Source organism: Vombatus ursinus, unplaced genomic scaffold (assembly GCF_900497805.2).
Source record: "Vombatus ursinus unplaced genomic scaffold, bare-nosed wombat genome assembly UNPS02014784.1, whole genome shotgun sequence".
NCBI classification, from domain to species: Eukaryota; Metazoa; Chordata; class Mammalia; order Diprotodontia; family Vombatidae; genus Vombatus; species Vombatus ursinus.
This window is the reverse complement of record NW_020954562.1, coordinates 6,207,245-6,230,634: the sequence shown is the minus strand read 5'-3', so window position 1 is coordinate 6,230,634 and position 23,390 is coordinate 6,207,245. Positions and strand designations below refer to the sequence as shown.

Below are 23,390 nucleotides of genomic sequence, written 5' to 3'. Positions count from 1 at the left end.
GTTCCTGACTCACAGGCTGCCCTCTCTATCCTCTATACTGTGTTGCTTCTCATTTCCACATCTTTGAAAGTTGTGATAGAACATAGATTCAGAGATTTAAGACTGGAAGGCCATCTACTCCAATCCTTCATTTTACATATGAGGAAATGGAGGCCCAGTGAGGTTAAGTGCCCTTGCCCACTTCATTTCCTTGCAGGCTGCATTCATCATCTAATCTGGCTCTCTGATTTTATTTTAGTTTATTTAAACTTTAATTCATGCCTTTTGCTTTTGCATCCCATTTATTTCCAATAAATTCCTCTCCCTTAGCTACAGTGATCTTTCCCTTGTAATAAACATTTTAAATTCCTTGATTTTACAGAAGAGGAAACTGAGTTCCAGAGACATAAAGTGACTTGCCTATGGTATCATGACTAGCTAGGGAGAGAACTGGGGCTAGAACTTGGCTTTCTTAACTCTTGGTCCAGTACCATTAACTATGAGCAGTGTTTTGAAAATTGGTGAGACTCTATTTGCAAAGTACACATAAGTCCCGGGGTGAAAGGTGTTCCATAAATGCAAAGTATTATTGTTGTCAGGGAAATTAATTGATGAGGTACCTATGCTGACCTTAGTTAATTATTATGTAAATTGGATAGTTTGTTGGGTTTATGATTATTTATTGCTCTAAGATTATCAGCTGGTATTACTTGCTTAGAAGGCTAGGTAGATCCAGCCAAAAAATGGTGGGAGCTTAGGTTTAAAACTGTAAGGAGCCTTAGAAGTAGTTTAGTCCCATTTCCTCATCTTACAGATGAGTTACTTGCCCAAGGCCACATAATGGCAGACTGGTATATAAACCAGAGTAATGAAGTGTATATGTTCTGTGTTCTGTAATTAGGTGATAGGGGACTTTGGAAATAGAAGACTTGAATTCAAATCTCACTTCTGATGTTATGAACCTGTATGATCTTGAATAAAGACACTTAACCTCTCTGGGCCTCAGTTTCCTCATCTGAAAATTGAGCAGGTTGAATTAGATCTGACTTCTGAGGTCCCTTTCACCTCCAAATCTATGATCCTATGATTTTTTTTTTTTGCTTTTTGGTGAGGCAGTGGGGGTTAAGTGACTTACTTGCCAGGGTCACACAGCTAGTGTCAAGTGTCTGAGGCTGGATTTGAACTCAGGTCCTCCTGACTCCAAGGCCAGAGCTCTATCCACTGCTCCACCTATCTGCCCCTATGATCCTATGATTTCAAATCCAGAGCCTTTCCCACTGTTCTATGATGCTTCTAGGGCAGCTAGGTGGATATGCAATGGATAGTGCTGGGCCTGGAGTCAGTAGGACCTGAGTTCAAATCTAACCTGAGACACTTACTAGCTGTGTGACCCAAGGCAAGTCAGTTGACCTGATTGCCTCAGTCTCCTCATCTGTAAAATGAGCTAGAGAAGAAAATGGCAAACTGCTCAAGTATCTTTGCCAAGAAAATCCCAAATGAAGAGTTGGACATGACTGAAATGACTACATGATGCTTCTCCTAATGAATTGCGTGCTGAAAATCTGTCCTCCTGACTGTATGAATGAGCTGCATAAACTCTGTGGGCTCACTTTGTGTTTAGGGATTATCGTCCTTCTTTTTAAGATCATAGCTATGACATATTTCAGGTTTTTATCTTCCTGATTCTATTGTTTGTATTGTAGAAGAATGATTTGAAGATGTTTTGGAAATATGTAATGAGACCTAGTTTATAAATGTGTCATGGGTGTTCCTCCCCCTCCTGCCCCCTGAACCCTGCCCCCCCTCCCCCATTCCTCAGGTTCATCAACACCAGGACCGAGGCGAGACCTTCCAGTGCCAGCTATGTCCTTTTACCTCCTCCCGTCACTTTAGCCTAAAGCTCCACATGCGATGCCACCAGCACTTCCTGAGGACAGAAGCCAAGGTGAAGGAGGAGATCCCAGAAACAGATGTGAAGGGGTCCCCGCAGCTCAGTGAGAGTGCCTGTCTGGGACAGCAAAGAGAAGGAGCAGGCACAGAGTTAGTGGGGACTCCAGTCCTGTCTAGAACTCCAGAAAGGACTAGCCAGAGCAGTACTGGTATTCCACCTTTGCTGGTCAAGGAAGAGCCCAAGGAAGATAATGGCCTGTCCCCTTCTTTTACCCTGAATGTTGCCGATAGACCCATGAACAACACAAAATTGAAAGACACCTCAGACTACGTAGCCAACACCGCGTCAGCGTTGTTCAGCCAAGACATCTCCGTGAAGATGGCATCGGACTTTCTCATGAAGCTGTCAGGTAATTGAGTAGGGTAGTGCTCATCCTCTTTCTCTCTTCCTGCTTCCTTCCCTGTGGTGCCTCTGAGATATATCTATCTCCTCCCTTCTATGTGCTCCAATTGTTTGGGCCTAGTCAGTTAATGAAAGGGCTTGGTTTCTTTTTTCTGTTTTTCTTTCCTTTTTGCATGTTCTTTATGTGTTCTTGTGGTGTGTGTGTGTGTGTGTGTGTGTGTTTAAGGTGATCATAATGACGTTGGGAGCCAAAGATTTGCCTTGGTCTCTTGCCAGATGCTCATTGTGACCTTGGGTTTCCCGTTTACCTTCTCCCTGCTTTGGGTTCTGTAAAATGCCTGGCTGGAATGTATCTGATTTCATCTGTTCTTTGCTATCTCAGTTTTAAAGGTGTCTTAGGACAAAGGAACACAGATTAGCATTAGGTAGTGTAGATTTTTTTTTTTTAAATGTGGGTACACCAGAAAGGTTTCCAAAGAAATTCTGAAAGCACATTACTCTTTTTCATTGACTCCACCAGCCTGCAGCAAATTATACAAGGGTTTCATTTTCTCTTTGTCACCATCTTTTTTCTCTTTCAGCCTGTTTTGTGATTATTTAGAGGTTAAGCAATGGTACCAACATTGGGAAAAGGAAGTGTTTTTGCTGACTACATTGTTGGTTCGACAGGGCATTTGGTGGAGTTGCATGGCAGCTTATGAACTTTTTTAGAAGTAGGATTTAAAATTTTAAAGGCAATGTGGAGGGTGGGGAAAGGTCGGTTGAGAATTGGTTCTGTCTTTCAATGAAGACCAAATGCCATTTCAGCTCTTTGGAGATTGACAAAACCCTTTTAAATGGAGAATAATTGGTCACCACCTTTCTTTAAGCTGGATGTGAGTTGCATTTTACTAAATGTCACTGCCAGGTGAATTTGAGGTTCAGTTTCACCCGCTCATCCCTTTGCTCAGTGAGACTTCAGTTGGGTCTTGTGAAATGGCTTCATGTCCTCATGGCTCTCAATCTTTGCTCCTCAGGGGAGTGATGAGACTACCCTGGAAGGGTAGGAAGGAATTCCTGGAAGGAATGAGATGTGGGAAATGGAGTTCTATGTGTTGAAGAAATTAACTGAAGGCAGAAGGTGGGGGAAGAGGGTAGGAGTTGGTGCAGTACATTGAAAGCTTAGAAGAGTCGAGTACCATCCTACCTTGATGTTAATGATGCCATAAGAGTTAAAGATAAATTTAATTTTATCTGTTTAGAGTCATTTAATATCATAATATTTTCTCATGGAGTTAAAAAAAAAGTTGCTATACTGTTTAAAAGGCTATGTTATTTTAATTTATCCAGATTTGAAAAGAGTAGTATCTTTTTTTGGCGGGGGGGCAGTAATGGTGCCTGGACGTGGGATTTCATCAGTGTTTGTAACTCCTGGTATGGAAGTTCATTTAACTTATGGGGATCACCACTTTGCCGTAATTTGGTCTTAGTTTGGGACTCTGAGAAGTACTCATAGACATGCAGCTAGTATGTGTCAGAGGAAGAACTTGAACCCAGGTCTTCCTTACTCCAAGGCCAGCTTTCCAGTCATTATTTTATAGTCTTTTTAAAATGCCTTTCTCTTACGCCCTTCTTTCATAATCTTCTCTGGTTGTTCTGAACATCACCCCCCAGAAGACCCAGTTTCCATCTTGACAGCCTCACTGGATGATACATGGGAAGGGTTATTCTTCTTTGAACTCACTTAGTCTAATCCCAGGGGAAAGATGTAGTGGTGTATCACAGAGGTGTCAGACTCATGGCCAGAACTAGATTAAAATGTAATTGGGAAATATTTAACATGATAAATTAAAGTATAATAAAATATAGATAATGTTAATTTGTGGTTTTCTAAATCCAAATGCCTCTTGTTTCTGTTTGAGTTTGACACCACTGGTGCAGTAGATAGAACATTGGACTTGAAGACCTGAATCCAAATTCCCGTTCAGAAGCCTGCTACTCATGAAAGTCATTTAACCTCCCTGGGCCTCAGTTTCCTCACCTATAAAAAAGAGGAAGCTGGACTCATTGATCTCTAAGGTTCCTTCAAGCTCTAAACCTATGATTCTGATGAAGCTTCCTGTTTATATATTCTAACTTAGAAAAAAAGGCAAAATTTGCTGTTCTTGGAAGACCCCGTGGGATGTGAGATCAAAGGTTAAGGGTTAGGAAAAGTAGGGGAGGGTAACTCCATGAAGGTCAGATTTATATTTGGGAGGCTTAATCCCTAGAAATGAAAAACCGCTGCCTGGTGATGCTCATACTGAGTTCAGATGTGTTTTTCTCCAAGAGGTGCACGACATTATGCCGTAAGTGGCTCCAGACCTCTGCTAGGGCCAACAGTCGATAAGAGGGCTTGTTATGACTGCTCGGAGCATAGACTTCAGTGCAGAGAAGCAGAAGGGGGAAAAGCCTCCTCAAAGTCAGAAGAAAGGGGGAGGGAAGGGGCAGGGCTGCTACCAAAACCTCTGTACCATGAGCTAATGTTTTTCAATTAGCAGGAGACAAGGAGCTGTTTACAGTTTGGCAGACTGATATGTCTTTGCCCACTGATCTATTGGCATCAGAAAACAGATACAATACACACTATTTATGCAAAAGACCCATGCAGTTATTTTATGGTGACTTACTAGAGGTCCAGGAACCTGACTTGTATGCACGGTTACCTAGCAACATGTTATAAAGTCACTGGGGGAGTGAGATGCATCTGTAATTTTTTTTTTGCGCATATTTGGATGTAAATGGAAACTTGGTGAATGTGGCAGTGCTACCCAAGGGAGGTGGTGTTCCTTTAAAAGGAGAGGAATATGTTTTTCTGGAAGGATTTGCATCCAGCCACATAGTTGGTGGTGCTTTGCCTCCCGATAGGGCTTTGATTGAGGTGTGGAATGCAATGAGTGGTACCTGGCAGTTTCTGTGAATGCCTGTTTCCCAGACCAGGAGGCTAAATTTCCCTGGCCTGCAGCCCGAGTCTTCAGCTCTTCCTGCCATCAGAAGTAGTAGACTGGTTGTTCCTTCTGCAGGGCCCCATCTCTTGGCCTCATAACGGCGCTATTGTTCTCCTGCCGAATTTTCAGCTGGGCTCCCCCAGTGCACCTGCTGCGACTCTAGGGTGCAGCTGTTTGCTTGCACGAAGTCTGTGAGTGGCTGTGCCAGTCAGACCACTGTCTGTGCACACTGGAAAACAGTGACAAATTCAAACATGCGGATACCTACTTGTTCCACAAAAAGGGGGGAGGGGAGGAGCTCACCAAATCCAAGGGGAGAGGCTCTCTCATAGTTAGCAGCGACCTTGTTCCTCAGTTTTAAACTGAAGTTAAAAAAAAAAATCACTAATGACAGTACATAAGTTTAAAATTTGCAGCATGGGGAGCTGTTCCAAATTGATCCCAAACTCCCACGTTTTTAGATTTCGTAGCTTCACTGCCAGTCCCTATAACAAACCAAATCAAATTCCTTCCCTGAATTGGCTTTAGTTTCCCTTTCTCCCAACTGGCTCCACGTTGAGCTCTTTTCCTCTTCGTCCTCTTGCATCCCTGGAAGAGGAATGGTGTTTGTTAGAACTGATGATTCTGCAGGCTGCTCTCCATTGACCTGAGGGAGGCTGCTGCCCTCCCTTCTAGTTCTCTAGGTTTGGGGAAAATGTGATACGTTGGCTTGAAATAAGAGTTGGAGCCTTTGAGATTCGGATCTGTATTCCTAATTCAACACTGTCATTCTGGAATCTACCTTAGGAGCGCAAGAGCAGGGGCGAGAGCAGGGAGAGACTTGTCCCTGAGGTGAATGGCTGGCTAGATTTAAAGCGGGCCACTATCGTGGTTTTGTGCTTACCCATAAGCCATTGCTCTTTCTTGTAAAGCAATGTTTTCTTTACTAGTTCGTGGTGCTCATGTGAATGAAGACTCTGAAAGGATCTTTCAGTGCTACTGGTATTTTCTCCTGTACTGTAAAATATTAAATGGGAAATTACATTTGGTAGATATGGCCAACTATGGGTATGAAAATAGCCTTAATTTTCTCTATTTTGCCTGAAAATTTCCCCAATCTACCTTTTAGCCCAGAATGTTCCATAACTACATCATACTTGAAACAGTATCAATAGGTTTGATTTCCATCTTTATGCTTCAAATCTCAGTGCTTTCCGGGGCCAAATTAGTTTGGGAATTGCTGTTGTGAGCATAGGCTTTTTTCACCAGTGAGTTATAGCAATGGATGCTCTACCTTCTAAGCCCCATGTATTCCCATGGCACTTATAGAATAGTATGTTCAATGCTGCTCTCTTCTGCCCCCTATCCCCGAGTATAGGAGAGAGGGCAGAGTGACATCTGGTAAGGCTGATGCATGTGAGAGTGAGTCTAGGGTGCCAAGAAGCATGAACCTGGGCCAGACACACTCCAAGATCCCCATGTTCTTCCCTGTGTAGTAACATAGAGGCAACAAGAGGGGGGGATCTGATGTGTTTCAGTAGAATGTCAGGTACTATAAGGTCCATCATAAGCCTCAGGATCTTTTACAGTTCAAAAGATGTAGAGAAACGCATCTTAATTATTGGGTGCATCACCAGAGGTCAATTTAAAACTGTGTTTGGAAAACCCTCTATCACTTCTCTTTCTGTAAACTATGCTTTTCAAGACATAAAATTTTATTCTCACTCTCCAAATTGTATCTTTGCAGTTGACAGAATCTTGGCACATTGACTGTCAGGCTGGAATAGCTTTTTAGTTCCCAGTTTTCCAAAATGAAAGATCCAAATGATTTCAGCTATTTTAAATCTGGAAAGTGGCACAAAGAAAAAAAATTTAAATCTTCCAGGTTGCGTGTTTTTGACAGAATGAAAACCCAGAACTTCTTGATTTGGGAAGATGGCTGTTTTCTTTTGGGCAAACACCTGGTCACTCAATCTCAGCGTGGTGTTTGCCAAGCAAATGGTGAGAGCACTGTGGCATAAAAGATTGCCCTTGGTTATAGGAAGACCTAGGTTCAAGTCCAGTATCTGATATATACCAGCTGTGTGACCCTGGGCAAGTCATGTAGCTCCTAGTGCCCCAAGCGGCTCTTTAAGATCATTGATGAAAGGGATTTCCTCAGATTGTTCTGGGGACTAAGGAAATCACATGTCTGGTAAAATAAGAATAACAACATAACCCCAAAACAAATGAGGACTAGGCAAAAATAGTGGTCAGAGAATCTCACAATTGGAAAATGATTAAGAAACTTTTCAATCTACTTGGTACCATACAGGAATGCGTAACAATTGGCCATTTACCTCTGCTTATTGCAAGGTTGTTGCCTCCCGAGGCAGTCCATTCCATTTGAGCATAGCACTAATAGTTAAGAAGTTGTTCCTGATGTCTTGCCTAAATTAGCCTCTCTGCATCTTTTTCATCCATTGTTCTGGTTTGGCTCTCTAGAGCCAACAGAACAAACCTACTACTTGTTCCACAGAAGAGTCCTTCAGATACCTTAAGGCAGCAGTAGAGTCCGCCATAAACTTATTCTTTCTTTCTTTCTTCTTTTTCTCCAGACTAACTGCTGCCAGTACAGTCAAATGATCCTCATGTAGCATGATCTCATAGCCTTGGTTGTGTTGCCATCTTGGTGGCTATTCTCTGGATGCTCTCTTGCTTTTAACACTTTCCTTCCTAAGTTCCTGGCTCTCCAACTGATCACAATAGTCCAGATGCAATGTGACTCTGTGGGGCAGAGTACTGCCCTGGTCCTGTGACCTTCCTCATGTTGGACACTATTTCATATGATGGAGGAGTTGAATATCACATTAGTTGTTTGTTTTTTTTTCCGGCCATGTCATATTGTTGAGTCATTGAGTTTGTGGTCCACTAAAATCAGACCAGATGCTGCCTAGACAGACCTCCTCCAACTTGTGCTGGGAAATCGGATTTTTCTTCTATTTGAATGGAAAATTTAACTATTTAACTAGATTTAAAATGCAGCTGTAGATTTATTCATAGTTGGTGGACCTTTTAGAATGTATTTGTTACATGCAGAAACCTTTTAGTGGCACATAAATCTTTCATTTGCAGTTCTTCTTTCTAGAGCTCATGGACTTATAGATTCAGGGTTTAAAATAGTATCAATCTGCATATGGCTATACCAATATCTTGGCTTTTCTTTCGTTTAATGTTGGAGGAGAGAAAGAGAGAGAGAGAGAGAGAAAACCACGAAGCTGTGGTCATGTCACCATGAGCTCACTAAACAATATTAACTATCTGGCAGGCCAATGAAGCGCTCTGGCTTTCTATGAATGCACTCTATTGAAGGAACTTTCTTCCAAGTGACCATCCTTCTCCCGCACTGACCACATGCACTTCTGAGCAGGCCTCAGGATGATGCCAGGGGAGCACTCTCCATTTGCACACTCTGGTCCTGCTTCTGCCAACTGGATGAATCTTGACAATGTCCATCTTCATCTTCAGATGTAACTTCCTTTTCATTGTGGTCATATCTCTTCTGTAATAACCATTCCCTAATTATGTGGTTAAAACTTCATGTGTAAGAAGAAACATTTAGAGACTTTTTCAATGTATGTGGTATGGTGTAGTGCGATATTGGACTTCGAGTCAGAGTTCAAACTGTGCTTTAGACACTTACCGGTTGTGTGATCCTAAGAAAGGCACCTAACAAGTCTGGGCCTCATTTGCTTCATCTATAAAATGAAGGGGCTTCATTTGAGGCCTCCAAAGTCTTTTCCAACTCTAGGAAGGATGGAAGGAAATAAACACTTATTAAGCACCTACTATGTGCCAGGCTCTGTGCTATGCACTTAACAAATACTGTCTCATTTGATCCTCACAACAGCCCTGGGAGATAGTTCCCATTATTATCCCCATTTTGTAATTGAGGAAACTGAGGCAAGCAGATGTTAAGTGACTTGCCCAGGTTCACAGAACTGGTAAATATCTGAGGCTGGATTTGAACTCAGATCTCCTGACTCCAAGTCCACTGTGCCAGTTAGCTGCTTTAAATTCCCAGATCTATGATCCTTCAAGTCTGCTTTGAAATATGCTAAATATAGGGACTTATGACAATCTCAGAAAGGTTTCTTAGTCTTCTCCATGGGGTAGTGTATCACAGCTGCCCAACAGACATCCTATGTTTATTCTTCATTCATTCATTCATTCATTCATTCATTCATTCATTCATTCACTCATTATTTATTCATTCACAGAACAAAGATTTTTCTAAGCACCAGCTATGTATAAGGCACTGTGCTAGTTGCAGTGGGACATACGAAGAAGACAGCACTAAGCTGAGGCATACAGGGGCAGAGGTAATTAAAATATAGAGTGGGGTTGGAGTCATTCACACCTCAGATGAATGGAATCTTTGTTACCTCTCCCAGACTCCCAGAGTAAAAGAATAGCAATACATGCATACAGAACACAGGCTTTGACTGTTTTGTCTGTTGTTACAAAGCCGGCCAGATTTTTTTCAGCACCCTGTCCTCTCTTTGATATTAAGTTAGGTGTATTTGGTTAGGTACATCATGAATGCTTTTATATCCACTAGGGATTTTGCTAGTAATGTGTCCTGTCCAGCAATAACCTGGGGTAGTACTTGCACCAGACAATCTATCTTTGTCCCTACAGCTGATCTCTGAATCAGGAAGACCCAGGTTTGAGTCCTGCTACATCCTGGCTGCATGGCCCTGGACAGATCACTTAACCTCTCTGTGTTCTATAAATTTCTAAGTTGCAAGAGCAGACACTGCTGTGCCTTGGAAGTAGACATTCCCCCTTCCTTGAGACCTTCTTGCACTGGTGAAATCACGGGTGGGGTCCAAAATACAAATATCTGTCAAAGTACCAACTTATGGCTAACCAGTGGTAGGTTGCTTCTTCTTCTACCACAGAGGTAGTTAATTTTTTTTGATTCTTTCTTTAAAATATTTGTCTGTCTTCCATATAGAAATATCATGTAATTCAATTGAATAAGCATTTTGGATCATAGATTTAGACCTGAAAAGGACCTCCATGTTTATCTGATGAATGTAAAATGAGTCCTCTCATTTTATAATTAAAAAATTGAGCTGAAGAGAAATTAAATGACTCTCCCGCATCCTCAGGTTTTAAATCCTTTCATTTTTTCCACTGCCCTCTGGTGCCTCTTATGTATAAGACTAAAATATGTAAGCCACTGAGAAGGAAGGAAACGGCATTTATCAAGTGCCTACTGTCTCCCAGTCACTGAGCTAAGCCCTTCACAAACACCTCATTTGATTCTCACAACAACCTAATTGAAGAAACCAAGGCAGATAGGTTAAATGACTGGCCCAAGGTCACAGAACTACTAAGTATCTGAGGCTAGATTTGAACTCAGGTCTTCCTTACTCCCAACACTCTAATCTCTGTGCTGCCTAGTTTCACTGGGGATGCAAAGACAAAAGAAAAATAGTCCTTGACCACAAGCTGTTTGTCTGTTCCTGGAAGGATGCAATATTATACAGATAAATAAGTATCAGATAATTTGAGAACAGAGAGAGAGAGAGAGAGAGAGAGAGAGAGAGAGAGAGAGAGAGAGAGCGAGCTATAGGAGGATCAGGAAAGCTTTCTTTTAGGAGTGGATTGGTGCTAGCTTCCTCCTGAGATGACCTCTTGACAGTGAGAAGAGCCTGTTAAATAAGAAAAGTAGTCTTAAAAGAAGGGAAAATAGTGATTTATCTTAGATGAGATTAATTTAATTTAAAAAGGCAAAACAAAATAAAATTTAATCCAGATATCCTCTCTACCCCACCCCCATCCTCAACTTTCGCTTAATCTTCATCCTCCTATTCATCCAGGCTCAAAACTTTAGAATCAGTTTTGACTCATTTCTCCCTTAAATTGTCCCATCGTCAGTCACTAAATCCTATTGCTTTTTTCCTACAAATTGTATCTCAAATCCATACCTAATGCTCCTCCCACTGCTGGGCTAGTCATCCTTTCACATCTTGATTAGAATAGGAAGACCCACTTCCATCAATCTCCTATACTACCACCATATTAGTCTTCCTGAAACTTTCCTCATTGTCATTTCCTTGCCCCAAACCATACAGATCAAGTCCGGACTCATCTGCCTGTTTTTTTTTTTAAGGCTATCTATAATCCAATCTCACCCTCCCTGTCCAACCTCATTTCCCACTCTTCCCTAGCATGCAATTTCAACTTCAGCCACATTAGTCTGCTCCCTGGCCTTCACTCTATGAGCTTTTTTCCTTTTCCCTAATATTGGTTACTTTGGTTCCCTAATATTGGTTACATTGCCTCCAATGCTCTCTTCCCCTCCCCCTGCCTTCAGCCTTTCCAGACCCTACCAGGCTTTTAAGGCACAGCTCAGGTCAGATTTCTTGTGTTTTGAGAAGTCAGGGTTTTTTTGGGATATACTACTCGCCCTTAGTAAGTTTGAAAAATGGAAGCTGAGCCTCATTAAGTCAGATTGTCTCTTGGCAGTGTGTCTATCTGATAGCCACTATTTGGTGATTGGTAATGTGTTGTAGGTTTCATTTCATAGACACTCCTCTCCTGGCCACCACTCCAAGTAAGACTGACCCTAAGTATGAATTATTGAAAGAGAAAAGATAAGGCTTTCAATTGAGCTTCTTATGTTTTCCATAATTTTAAATCAAAATAGCATGTTATCTAACTAAACATCCATTATTTATTAAAAGCACAGTAAAGGCCAAATACAGTATAAAGCCAAGATTTTTTAAAAATACAAATAACTAGGTACAAAATGAAAGGCACTTTTGTTTTTTTATTATTTAACTTTTACCATCCCTGCTTAATTAAACCTTGACTTACATTTCTATTTCCAGGAGACCTTTTACTTTCATCTGCCTCCAGGTGTTGAAAAGCCTTTGACCCTTGACCTGTCCTTAAAAAAGCTGCCTGCAGTTAGGGTGATAGGAGTCTTTCACCACCGACTATTACCAGAATTGTTGATAGTACAGTTGCTTCATACTGATGCTTAATTCTTACTAAATAGTTATTCCTTCTCAATGAGAATTGCTTTGTTAATCTCAAGGAAGACTTCCCTTCATCCTTTATTCCTTGATCTTTCCTGGTCCAGGTCAGAGATATTTAAAGAAAAAATAGGGGAAAAAGAAATCATGCCACAGCTCTTTTATCCTATTTCTCCCTCCTCCTTTCAGTAAAGTTTGCAGTCATCCAGTGATTATTTCCTTCAGGAAGAAGTTACCTTAGCAACCAACTTACCAACTCCCTCAACTTCACCCCCTATCCCCCCAATGCTTTTATCTGTGCTCAGTTAGCATTGAATTGCTTCTTTGCTCAGTCCTTCAGTGTTAGAATCTACTTTGTAAAGGAATCAAAAAAACACATCTGAGCAAAAAGAACAGTTTTTCAACAAGGTTTACAGGGATTTCCTCACAGAGGGCTTGAAGAGTTTGGTGTCCAGGGACAGTGTGACAAATGGTAGCAAGTAGGATCTATTTGTCTCTTAATTACAACTAATTAGACTCTTAGAATTGGAAGAGGGAATGCTATTCTCCTTCTGGATAACCCTTTCCCAACTTTTGCACCATTGTTTATTCTCCTGTATTTTAGTTCAGCTCCCTATAATTTTCAAAAGTTCTTTCTTACTCTTTAAGATGGTAGTACTACCTTAGTGATTTTCCCAATTTATGACCAGAGAATGCCTTTAATGCTGGGATGATCTGACTCAGGAAGAGGGGGATGATGGCAAAATGGATGCTCTCTTGATAAGAGAGAGCACCTCTCCCCTCCCATCCTCTAACACATAACCAAAGCCACATTTCTGGAATTGCTCAAAACAGTTGTCCTACTCTCACCAAACCATCTTTAGCCATCTAAGAGAGTTGGTAGGTAGGGGAAGAGTTATTTGGAAGAACAGAAAAAATGAGACATACAGTTTCAGTGAGCCACAATCTAGAGCTATTCCCTTAGCAAATTCTGAAAAAATAGAGAAAATTGCTCTTGGGTTCACATATTTCTGCATCTCTGGGTTTTTTTTTATGCTAGGATAATAAAAAGCTGGCAATTATGCAGTCATGTCATTAATTTCAAAGTATAGGTTTCATAGTGCTACTGTCAGTATAAATATTTCTGATCACTTAGAGCTCTATTTGCAGGAACGGTAGCCTTCAGAGGAGCATTTTCATGCTTTCCATATAGCCTTTTAATTGTGAATTAAGTACAAAAGGGCAGTGGTGTGGTGAATTAAAGGTTGGCCAAATAAGAGTCTGCAACATCCTTCCTTGATTTATCATGAGATTAATCTCCATTCTTCTGGTAGGTCGCTAGTTTTATGCCCAAGGATTCTTTGACAGATCTGAATGAAAACCAGGTACTTCCTGCCTTCCGAATTTAACAATTCAGAAGGATACAGTTTGGCCAGTTTTATTCTACAACCTTATCCAGGAAACTTCCTCCTATGGGTATTGGAGTCTTTAGAGGAATGTTATCAGCCTGCTTGGGGCTTTTCACACACAAAGCTCCACATCCACATCTCATGGACTTCACACTGGCTGATTTCCCATGAGGGAGTGTTCTTACTAGATCCAACTTTTAGAATCCCCAGCTTGCTTTCAGACTGAGCCTAGGCACCGTCCCACCAAGAAGTCTTTCCTGATCCTCCCAGATGCTAGTGCCATCCCCTCTCATGTTACCTAACATCTGTTCTGTATGTGTCTTGTATGTACTGATTTTATATGTGATCTTCTTTGTTAGAATGTTGGCTCCTTGGTGGCAGGGTCATTTTCACTTTCTTCCTCTTCTCATAGCACAGTGTCTAGAACATAGTAAGTGTTGACTGATTGATTGATGATGACAGTGACCCAGGTAGTTAGTTTTTGAAGCATTAGAAGTGTTTCTCCAGATATACAACATTCCAAACTTGTACTTAGACACAAATTATTCACTCCAGTTTTAGGTAAATTTGGCAAAAAAAAATCTTTTAAATGAATGTAAATGGCAAATTAAGAAATGAAGATTTTGCTAGGACCACCACCTCTTTTAGGGCATAATGGAGCCCTTTGCATTCTGCCATATTATAAGGTCATTCCTATTTTAAGTTATGAAAATTTGATGTTGATCCATTTTGAAATCTTTGAAGGTTTAAAGAGAAAAAAATATATACATATATTTATTTATTTAGACCTGCCAAAGTCTTCATTATTCTTTGTGAACTTAATGATGCTAAATTTTTTTGTTTTTCTTTTTTGTCTAATTCTACAGATCATTCTTCTTCCAAAATAATAAAGAACCTAAAATCACTTATATGTTGTCATCGCTTCCATATAACACCTCCATGTAACACCATTTAACACCTTCTTTAGAAATTAGGATTTGCTTCCAGTATTCTTATAATTTCTAATTGCTTTCCAATTCTTGCTCTAGACAGGGATGGGGAACCTGCACCCTCGAGGTAACATATGGCCCTCTATGTCCTCAAGTGCGGCCCTTTGACTGAATCCAAACTTCAGCCACGGGTTCCCTACTCCTGCTAGAACATTACTAGAAAGGAATATTTTGCAGTGAAAGAATGGTAAAGGGAAAATGGAATAATCACAGCAGAGATTTTTTTTTCAAAATGAAATCATGGTATCACAAAATGTGAGGGTTGAAAGGGACCTTAGAAGGATCAATGTAGTCCAACACCTCATTTCATGAAGGAGAAAAACTGATATTCAGAGAAGGGATACCTATCCAAAGCTACATACCTAGTAATCAGCAGAGTCTAGACTTGAAGCTATGTATTATCTTTTCACTATTCCCACTATTCTTCTCCACCTCTTTCCCCAAGAGTGAGATAAAGTGACAATATAAAAGTACATATCCATTTAAAGCATTTTCTTTACCTTTAAGAGTTAACTTATTGGGATTCTAATAAAGTATGAAGGAACTGGGAAAAGCAAGGTTATTCAGTTGGAAGTTTGTTGGCTTTTAAGTCAATGAGTCTGGAGGCAAATATGAGCTTGGTTTCTTGGACAATGCCTTTCTCATTTTCCCCATGTCTAAAAGGAAGGGGGTATACTGGATGACTGCCATCTACCCCGTGTATCTTGCTTGTGCAGTATGTTGTCTTCCTCCATTGGAATGTAAGCTTCTCAAAGGAAAGGGCTGTTTTTACTTTCTTTATATCCCTAGTACTTAGCACAGTGTCCAACACGTAGTAAACACTTAACTAATGCTTATTGACTGACAGATTGAGTTAGTGGTGAGGTCCCTTCCAGCTCTAAATTTTTGGCTCTAGAAAGAAGACCACAGATAGAACATGCATTGCTTCCTTCAGGTGATGGTCAGCAAGGGCCCTTCACTGTTCTTAGGATTATAGATTTATAACTAGAAGGAATGAATACTAGAGGTCATCTAGTCCAACACCCTTAATTTATAGATGAGAAAACTGAGGCCCAGAGAGGTTGAGTTACTAGCCCAATGTCACACAAGTAAGTATATAGCAGAATTGGAATTCACTTTCAGGTTCTTTGAACATCAGACCTAGAACCTTTTCCACTGTACCATATGGTAGTAGGCAGCTAGGTAGCACAATTGATAGAGTTCTAGATTCTGAGTCAGGAAGACCTGAGTACAAAGCTGGCCTCAGACACTTACTAGCTGTGTGTCCCTGGTCAAGTCACTTAACCTCTCAGCCTCAGTTTCCTCATATGGAGATCATAATAGCCCCTTACCTCCCAGGGTTGTTGTGAGGATCAAATAAGTTAATAAAAATAATTAGCACAGTGCTTGGCACATATTAAGTGCTATATAAATGTTGGTTGTTATTGTTATTGTTATTATTGTTCTTCTTCTTCTTCTTCTTCTTATCATTGTGTTGCTTGTCAGAGATTGGGAAGGTTTACATAGTCAAAAACAATACCAAGAAAGAGAGTAGCTGCAGAGGGAACACTCCCATTTGAGAGATATAGCATTGATCTCCATGACCACATTGCTCCCTCTTATCCTGTTCCTGATAACGCTGTTGCCAGAGGGATGGGTTCTAGTTACCTTCTTGAAGTTTTCTGGCATCTTTTCCATTAGCAGTGATAAAGCCTAATGAGAAATGTGGTTGCTCCAAAGACAGTTGAGTTGTGTCCTTTGTTGTCCATTGTTGAAAAGCTTCAAGCTTAATCTTGGAGGGTCCTCTTATGAAGGTTTTGATCATGTCCGTGGTGGCCTCCCCAAGCATTTCCAGTGATTCTTGCTATGATACACTGGGGGTTTCAAGTCATTTCCAGAATTTACATGCAGGTTGTTTGGAAACCTATTACTCGTATTTTATTCATTGCAATGCTTTTATTTCATTACAACATGGAAATCTGGTCTTGAGAAGCAGATAGGTAACAAACATTCTTTCTGTTTCTGTGTGTTGAGAGTCTGGGAGAGGCAATTAGAAAGAGAAGTTTGTGGGCCTGTCTTTAGACTTTAGAGGTTGAGAAAGGGGTTTGTTTCCCTTTCTGATAAAAAAGAGAATGGGGCTCTTAGAGAATATTGTATCCCAGGAACTGCCAAAGTCTTAGTCAAAATCCTCTTCCTCAAAAAAATAAAATAAAACAAGCATTATTAAACCAAGTAAAAAGCCATCAGGGATGTTTTAAGGATCTTCACTGCAATAAGGGGTCAGTCAAGCAGGGACTAATTGGCCTCTTGTCAGGGATATCATAGAGGACGTTTATGCTTACAAGTTGGACTGGGTCACCTCTAAGTTACCTTATAGCCATTTTAAGTATTTGTAGTGGAGTTGGGAGGTTCAGACCTATGATTTCTCAGTATGAAAACTCCCTAACTGAAGTAGATTGATAACTTCTCATTAATATAGAATCTTAAGGAGTTGCCTGGGGGTACTAAGACTTGATACAAAGCTGTGATTTGCTCACGATCGTGCAATTATTTGTCAGAAGAAGGATTTAGACACAAGTCTTCTGATTTATTCTAAGGCTGGCCTTCCACTCACTATTTCATGCCTTTCTCACTTTCCAACCATAAAATCCTTTTGAAAATGGTAAGTGATATCATGAGGTTAAAATAGATTTGCTTACCTTTCACCTGCTTACCTTTTTTTCTACTTTGTATTGGATTGACCAAGTTGGTGAATTTCTGACACTGAAGAGCCAAGTTCACTCACTTTTGTCCTATTCTGTGACTCTGTTTGCACCTTCAACTCCACTACACATTTTCTCTTTTTGCTTTTATCTATCTTTCTTTGGCATTCATTTAAAATTTTTTCAAGTTCCAAATTTTCTCCTGCCCCCCGCATTGAGAAGGTAAACAACATAATATCAATTATATATATGAAATCACACAAAACATTTCCATTTAACCATGTTGCCAAAAAAAAAAGGAAAGAAAGAAAAAGCAAGAAACATAAGGAAAGTGAAAAAGTATGTTTCAATCTGCACTCAGAGTTCATCACTTGTTTCTCTCTCTCTCTCTCTCTCTCTCTCTCTCTGGAAGTGGATAGCATTTTTCATCATAGGTCCTTTGGAATTGTCTTGTATCATTGTATTGATCAGAGTAGCCAAGTCTTTCACTGTTGATTATCATTACAACATTGCTGTTACTTCGTACAATGTTCTCTTGGTTCTTCTCACTTCATTTTGTGTGAATTTGTGTAAGTCTTCCCAGATTTTTTCTGAAACCATCCTGCTCATCATTTCTTATAGCACAATAGTATTCTGTCACAATCATATACCACAACTTGTTCAGCTATTCCTCAATTGATGGACATTTCCCTCAGTTTCTGATTCTTCAACACAATAAAAAGAGCTGCAGTAGATATTTTTGTATCTATACGTCTTTTCCTTTTTTCTTTGAACTCCTTGGGGTACAGACCTAGTAGTGGAATTGCTGGGTCAAAGGTCACAGTTTTATAGCCTTTTGGGCATAGTTCCAAATTGTTCTCCAGAATGGTTGGACTAGTTCACAAATCCACCAACAGGACATTGGTGTCCCTATTCTTCAATATCCCTTTCAACATTTGTCATTTTCTTTTTCTATTATGTTAGCCAGTCTGATAGTCGTGAGGTGGTGCCTCAGAGTTGTTTTAATTTGCTTTTGTCTAATCAAAAATGATTTAGAGCATTTGATAGCTTTGGTTTCTTCTTCTGAAAACTGCCTGGTCTTATCCTATGGCCATTTATCAGTTGGGGAATGGCTATACATTTGAGTGATGAGGCCTTGCGTCTTGAAAATGTTTGTTGTCTACAAAGTCAGAGAGGTGGATCCCAACATGACTTCTGGAAGAACAGTTCAAATTCTGTATGCCTGCTAATGATAGATCAGTAGTGCCCTCTGCATTTAGAAAGATAACATTTTGTTTCTCCTTTTCTGTTTGGCTAATTTATTCACCATTCTATCCTGTCACTGCCCTCTTCCCCTTTGGAGTTGGTATTATTGCCCCCTCATGAATACATTAGGACATTTTAAGGCAGACAACAGCTTTTATGGACTATTGTCTACATGGTCTTTGGCTTCTAGGTTTAGACTGTTAGAACTAGGAGATCTAGTAGCATTCACAGGAAAGATGCCATTTAGAGACACAAAGAGAAATTGTCCTACATTTTTTGAGTAGGCAACACCTCTGAAATTATTAAATCTCTAAAGGATGAAAAAGCACTCTCACTCCCCACATCCCTTCATTAATGGAACATTTTATGTGTTTGTGCCTGATACTTGGTCTGTTATGGTTAAGTCCTAGCTTCCTCTGCTTCCTCACTGCCCTATGTTTAGGGGTTCTGCATCCCATTCAGTTCTAGGATGTCTCTGGGTTTCCTTTTTGTTTGTTTACCTATTTGCTTTACTTTCCTCCTCTTCCTTGACAGCGGCAAATCAGAAGGAGCCCATGACTCTTACATTGAAAGTGAAAGAGGAGCCGAAGGACGAGGAAGTTCTGAGTTCCACATTGCCTCAGTCCAGCTATGTGTTCAGGCCGGGATCCGAAGTGTCAGCCTCCAGCCTCCCCGAGGACACGATGAAGCCACAGGAAGGGCTAAGGAGGGATATGTCTGTCAAAGCAGCATCAGAGCTTCTTATGAAGCTATCAGGTATTTGATTCATTCTAAAATAATCACATTTTGATATACACACGTATGTTTAGATATACGTGTATACATGCATACCTGTGTGTGTGTATATATATGCATACATGTGTATATGTACATATATTTATATATATATATGAGGACTGTTTGTGCCCAACCTGTGATAGAGCCTTCTGAGCCTATATTGGTTTGATCAACCACTGCTGGACACACTATACCTTGATCCCGATGTAATGATGTCATTTTGATTCTCTTTGAGAATGAAGGACAAGAGTCAACCATATATACACATACACTTATACACGTATATATACATATACATACATTTAAACTCACAAGCCAACCGGGGCTGCTTCCTGCATAAGTTATAATTAACCCACCAGTCACTACATTATCACATTGTGGCATTTGGTTGAGGAGTGATCTTATTACCGACTTCAGTTTCTTCTTCTAGATGCGCATGTGTGTTCATTTGAATATGCTCACTGTGTATTCTTCTCAATATAGGCTGCATGCAGTTCTGCGCACATTTGTACAGTGTACAAGTTATGAAAAACATTGCTCTTTGAGACAATGTCTATAAACTGAACTAGGATTCTAATTGCATGCAAAGGACTTGTAGGCTAAAATCAGCCATCATTTTCTAAAAAGGGAACCTTTTATTTTATTTTTATTTTTTGGTCTTTGCATTTACAATTTTCCTTCTTTCCTTCCTTCCTTCCTTCCTTCCTTCCTCTTTTCCTTTTTTCTTTTATCAGTGAGTTTCTGGTGTAACAATTCTCTCCACCAATCTGAATGATCAGTAACTCATCTACAACATATAGTCTCAGAGAGCTGTTTGGGATACTAAGAGGCTAAGTGATTTAGCTTTGTTCACAGAGCCTGTATGTTACTGAATCAGGACTTGAACCCAAGTCTTCATGGCTCTGCAGCCAGTCTTCTATACACTATGTCATGTCACCTCTTTATATTATTAAGTGGACATTAAAATAGTATTTTTTGGTTGAGTCAACACAAGGGAAACAAAGTCACTGAAAATTTATACTCGGAGAACAACCTGGGTTTAAATCCTGTCACTGACACTTATTACTGTGTGACTTTGGGCAAGTAACTAAGTTACTTGGTCTTCACCTTCCCAATCTGCAAAATCAGAGTATTAGACAAAAGTAATTCTATGATCGCTTCCCTATTGAAGTCCAGGATCCTAAGTAATTGCCAACAAAGTAGCCAAAAGATATTTTCTGAATGGAAAATCACATGATGGGATATTATACTAATCTGTCCATATCCTCATGTGTGTGGCCTGACTAGCTAATTCTCTTCATCTCCCTGTGTAGTGTGTTTTAAATGCCAGAATTATGGAATTATTAGCAAATGCAAGAACAAAATCCTAGTAACTTGAAATGAAATGCACGCCCAATAGAGTTTGTTCATCTTACATACAAGCATTTAATTGAGCTTACCTAATTTTAGCCCAGCATATCTCTTTACCTTCTTTTGAAATTTGGAATGAAAATTCAAACTAATTTAAAAAAAACCCCACAAACTACTCATCAGGTATATGACACCAATCATAATACAATGCTATTCAGAGGGGATTTTTAGAATCCATATTTAAAATGCATTGCATTAAAATATTGGGCAAAGAGTCAGGGAGACCTAGGTTCAGATCCTGTCTCTGATACTAACCACCTGTGGAATCCTTGGCAAATCTATGAATCTCTGTAGTAATCTCTTGCAACTCCCTAGATTTATCTAGTAAGTCATTGGTGGTTGGAAGAAGGAGTCCCTGCACACTGTCCTTTAGTATCTTATGGTATTTAAAATGCTAACACAAATGTAAAACAGGTTCTACTTTGGAACTTTAGCTGGGCCTGAAAGACATAAGGGAATGATTGAGCCAACCTGCATTACTGGGCTCTGTAATTTCATCAGCAATTCTGACTGTATTTCCAGCAGATCAATAGGTTAGAAAGAAGAAATGAATAGCGATTTACTTGGTGGATATTGTGCCCAGACAATTGGAGTTCCTTTGTTTGCCAATGGGTTGGATTATCCAAGGCTTCCCGTCTCTTGATGGTGACAGCACACACAAGAATGTCTCCGTTGAATGCTTTGCTGTAACTTGGAATTGTGTCTCATGTAGGGCTTTGTTGGTTCTCCGTTTTAGTTTTGTTTTGTTTTAATCTTCCAGAAAGCATTTCAGACTCTGGAATGCAAAGGGCTGTGGAAACTCTGGAAGGACTGAAGTCATCTTAGGGAGGTTAAAAGGTTTTAAAAATGGAAGGATGATTTTCAAGCCCACTCAACTAAATGTTAGTGAAGGCATCTTTCTGTGACCAGAAGGTTCTGTAGCCCAGAGTAATCTGCCTACTATTTTTCCTTAACCATTCCATGGATAAGGGCAGTCTCTGTAAGCCATTCGCCTATTTGTAGACAGGCTGGTTCACTGCGGAATTTACACATCCCTCCTAGTATGATTTCCTGTCTACTTTCTAAGACAGTGAAGGTTAATAAGGCAGTGCTGACTAGTAGATAGGGCACTAGACTTGGTGTCAGGAAATCTAACCCTGGATCAGAATCATGCATCAGCTACTTATGACCAGCGTCACCCTGGGCAAATGCTTAATCTCTCTGTAAAATGGGAATAGTAACTGCTCTTCCCTCTCAGGGTTATTGTGAGGATCAAATGAGATAATGCATGGAAAATTCTTTGCAAACCATAAGACTCTATTATGATAAGTGTTTATCAGTGTTAGTGTTGAGAATTTCCATTTCCAGATTTGGCCTTTAACCAGATATGTACAGCCTTAAAGACAATATGCAAAAATAAGTTGCATTAAATTGAAGTATAATTTTCTCACTTTCTTAATTTTTCTTGCCTTTTTTAAAAAAGAAATATGGCTAATATAGAAATATGTTTTGCATGATTTCACATATATAATTGATATCCTATTGCTTGCCTTCTCAATGTATGGGGGAGGGCATGGGAGGGAGGGAGAAAATTTGAAACCTAAAATTTAAAAAGAAAGGAATGTTAAAAATTAATAATACATTAAAAAAAAAGTTTGCATTAAAATGAGTGAAGGCTCACTTAATTGACCCTTACTTTAAAATTCATTTGAGAGTGGAAGGTAGGAAATGTTTCTTTTAATTAATAGTTAGTCAGTCTCCATAGGTAGCATAGTGCTACCCCCCACTGATGGCATTTTTTCCATCAAATTTACCTAGAGTGATTTAGTTGGAGATCTCCTTTCATCCTCTCACACTGTATCGTGTCTTATACATATTGCAGAGGACTGTAGATTTATTGTTGGAAGGGCCCTGAAAGAGCGTTGAGTCTAACTCAGAGAGGAGGAACCTTCGGCCAATCCATTTGGTCAACAGGCCACACTTAAGGATCTAGAAGGCTGCATGGACTGTGGTTCCCCACCCCTACTCTAACTTTTTCATTTGGTATATGAGGAAATTGAGGCCTATAGAGGTTTAGAGACTTACCCAGTGACACAGGAGATGGAGCCCAAGTCATCTGACTACAAATCAAGTACTCTTCCTCATGTACCATAAATTGCAATACATAGTGTATTTCTCCTGATAGGTGGGAAGGTCCTTGAAGGCAGGAATCATGTCTTTTTTTTTTTCTTTCCATTTTGTATCTTTAGTGCCTAGCCCAGTGCTTGGCCTAATGTAGGCACATAATAGATGTCTGCTGAATTGAATTGATTTGAATTGTGCATGCTGAGTAGGATACTTAGAGGATGATGATGATACTTCTGAATATTTCATGTTGTGATATTGGATGGTAGCCAAGACTTGCATTAGCTGGGTCACATCTTTAGAGAAGAAACAGGCCCTCTACTTCCACAACATGGAAAGGAATAATGACTCTAGGAACTAACCCTATCTTCCCAGAATTCATGGCTGGGTCCTTAGGACCCCAGGACTGAAGCTTTAGATGTGAGAGCCCAGTGGGGATTGGGTGTTATAGATATCCATGGCAGAGGTGAAAAGAGCATACCTATGACTTGAAATCTATTTTCTTTCTTTCTTCCTTCCTTCTTTCCTTTCCTTCTTTCTTTCTTTCTT

The 23,390-nt window shown here is 40.0% G+C and overlaps 1 protein-coding gene across 2 annotated transcripts in view; it reads left to right on the top strand.

Annotated features, from left to right (window-relative positions):
• The window catches only part of ZNF827 (zinc finger protein 827), a 245,795-nt gene that overhangs the window by 64,612 nt on the left and 157,793 nt on the right, over positions 1-23,390 (top strand). For both annotated transcript variants that reach the window (XM_027866996.1, XM_027866998.1), the window contains exons 4-5: positions 1,799-2,279; positions 19,086-19,307. In XM_027866996.1, the coding sequence (XP_027722797.1) occupies positions 1,799-2,279; positions 19,086-19,307 (703 nt within the window). The remainder of the gene's footprint in view (positions 1-1,798; positions 2,280-19,085; positions 19,308-23,390) is intronic.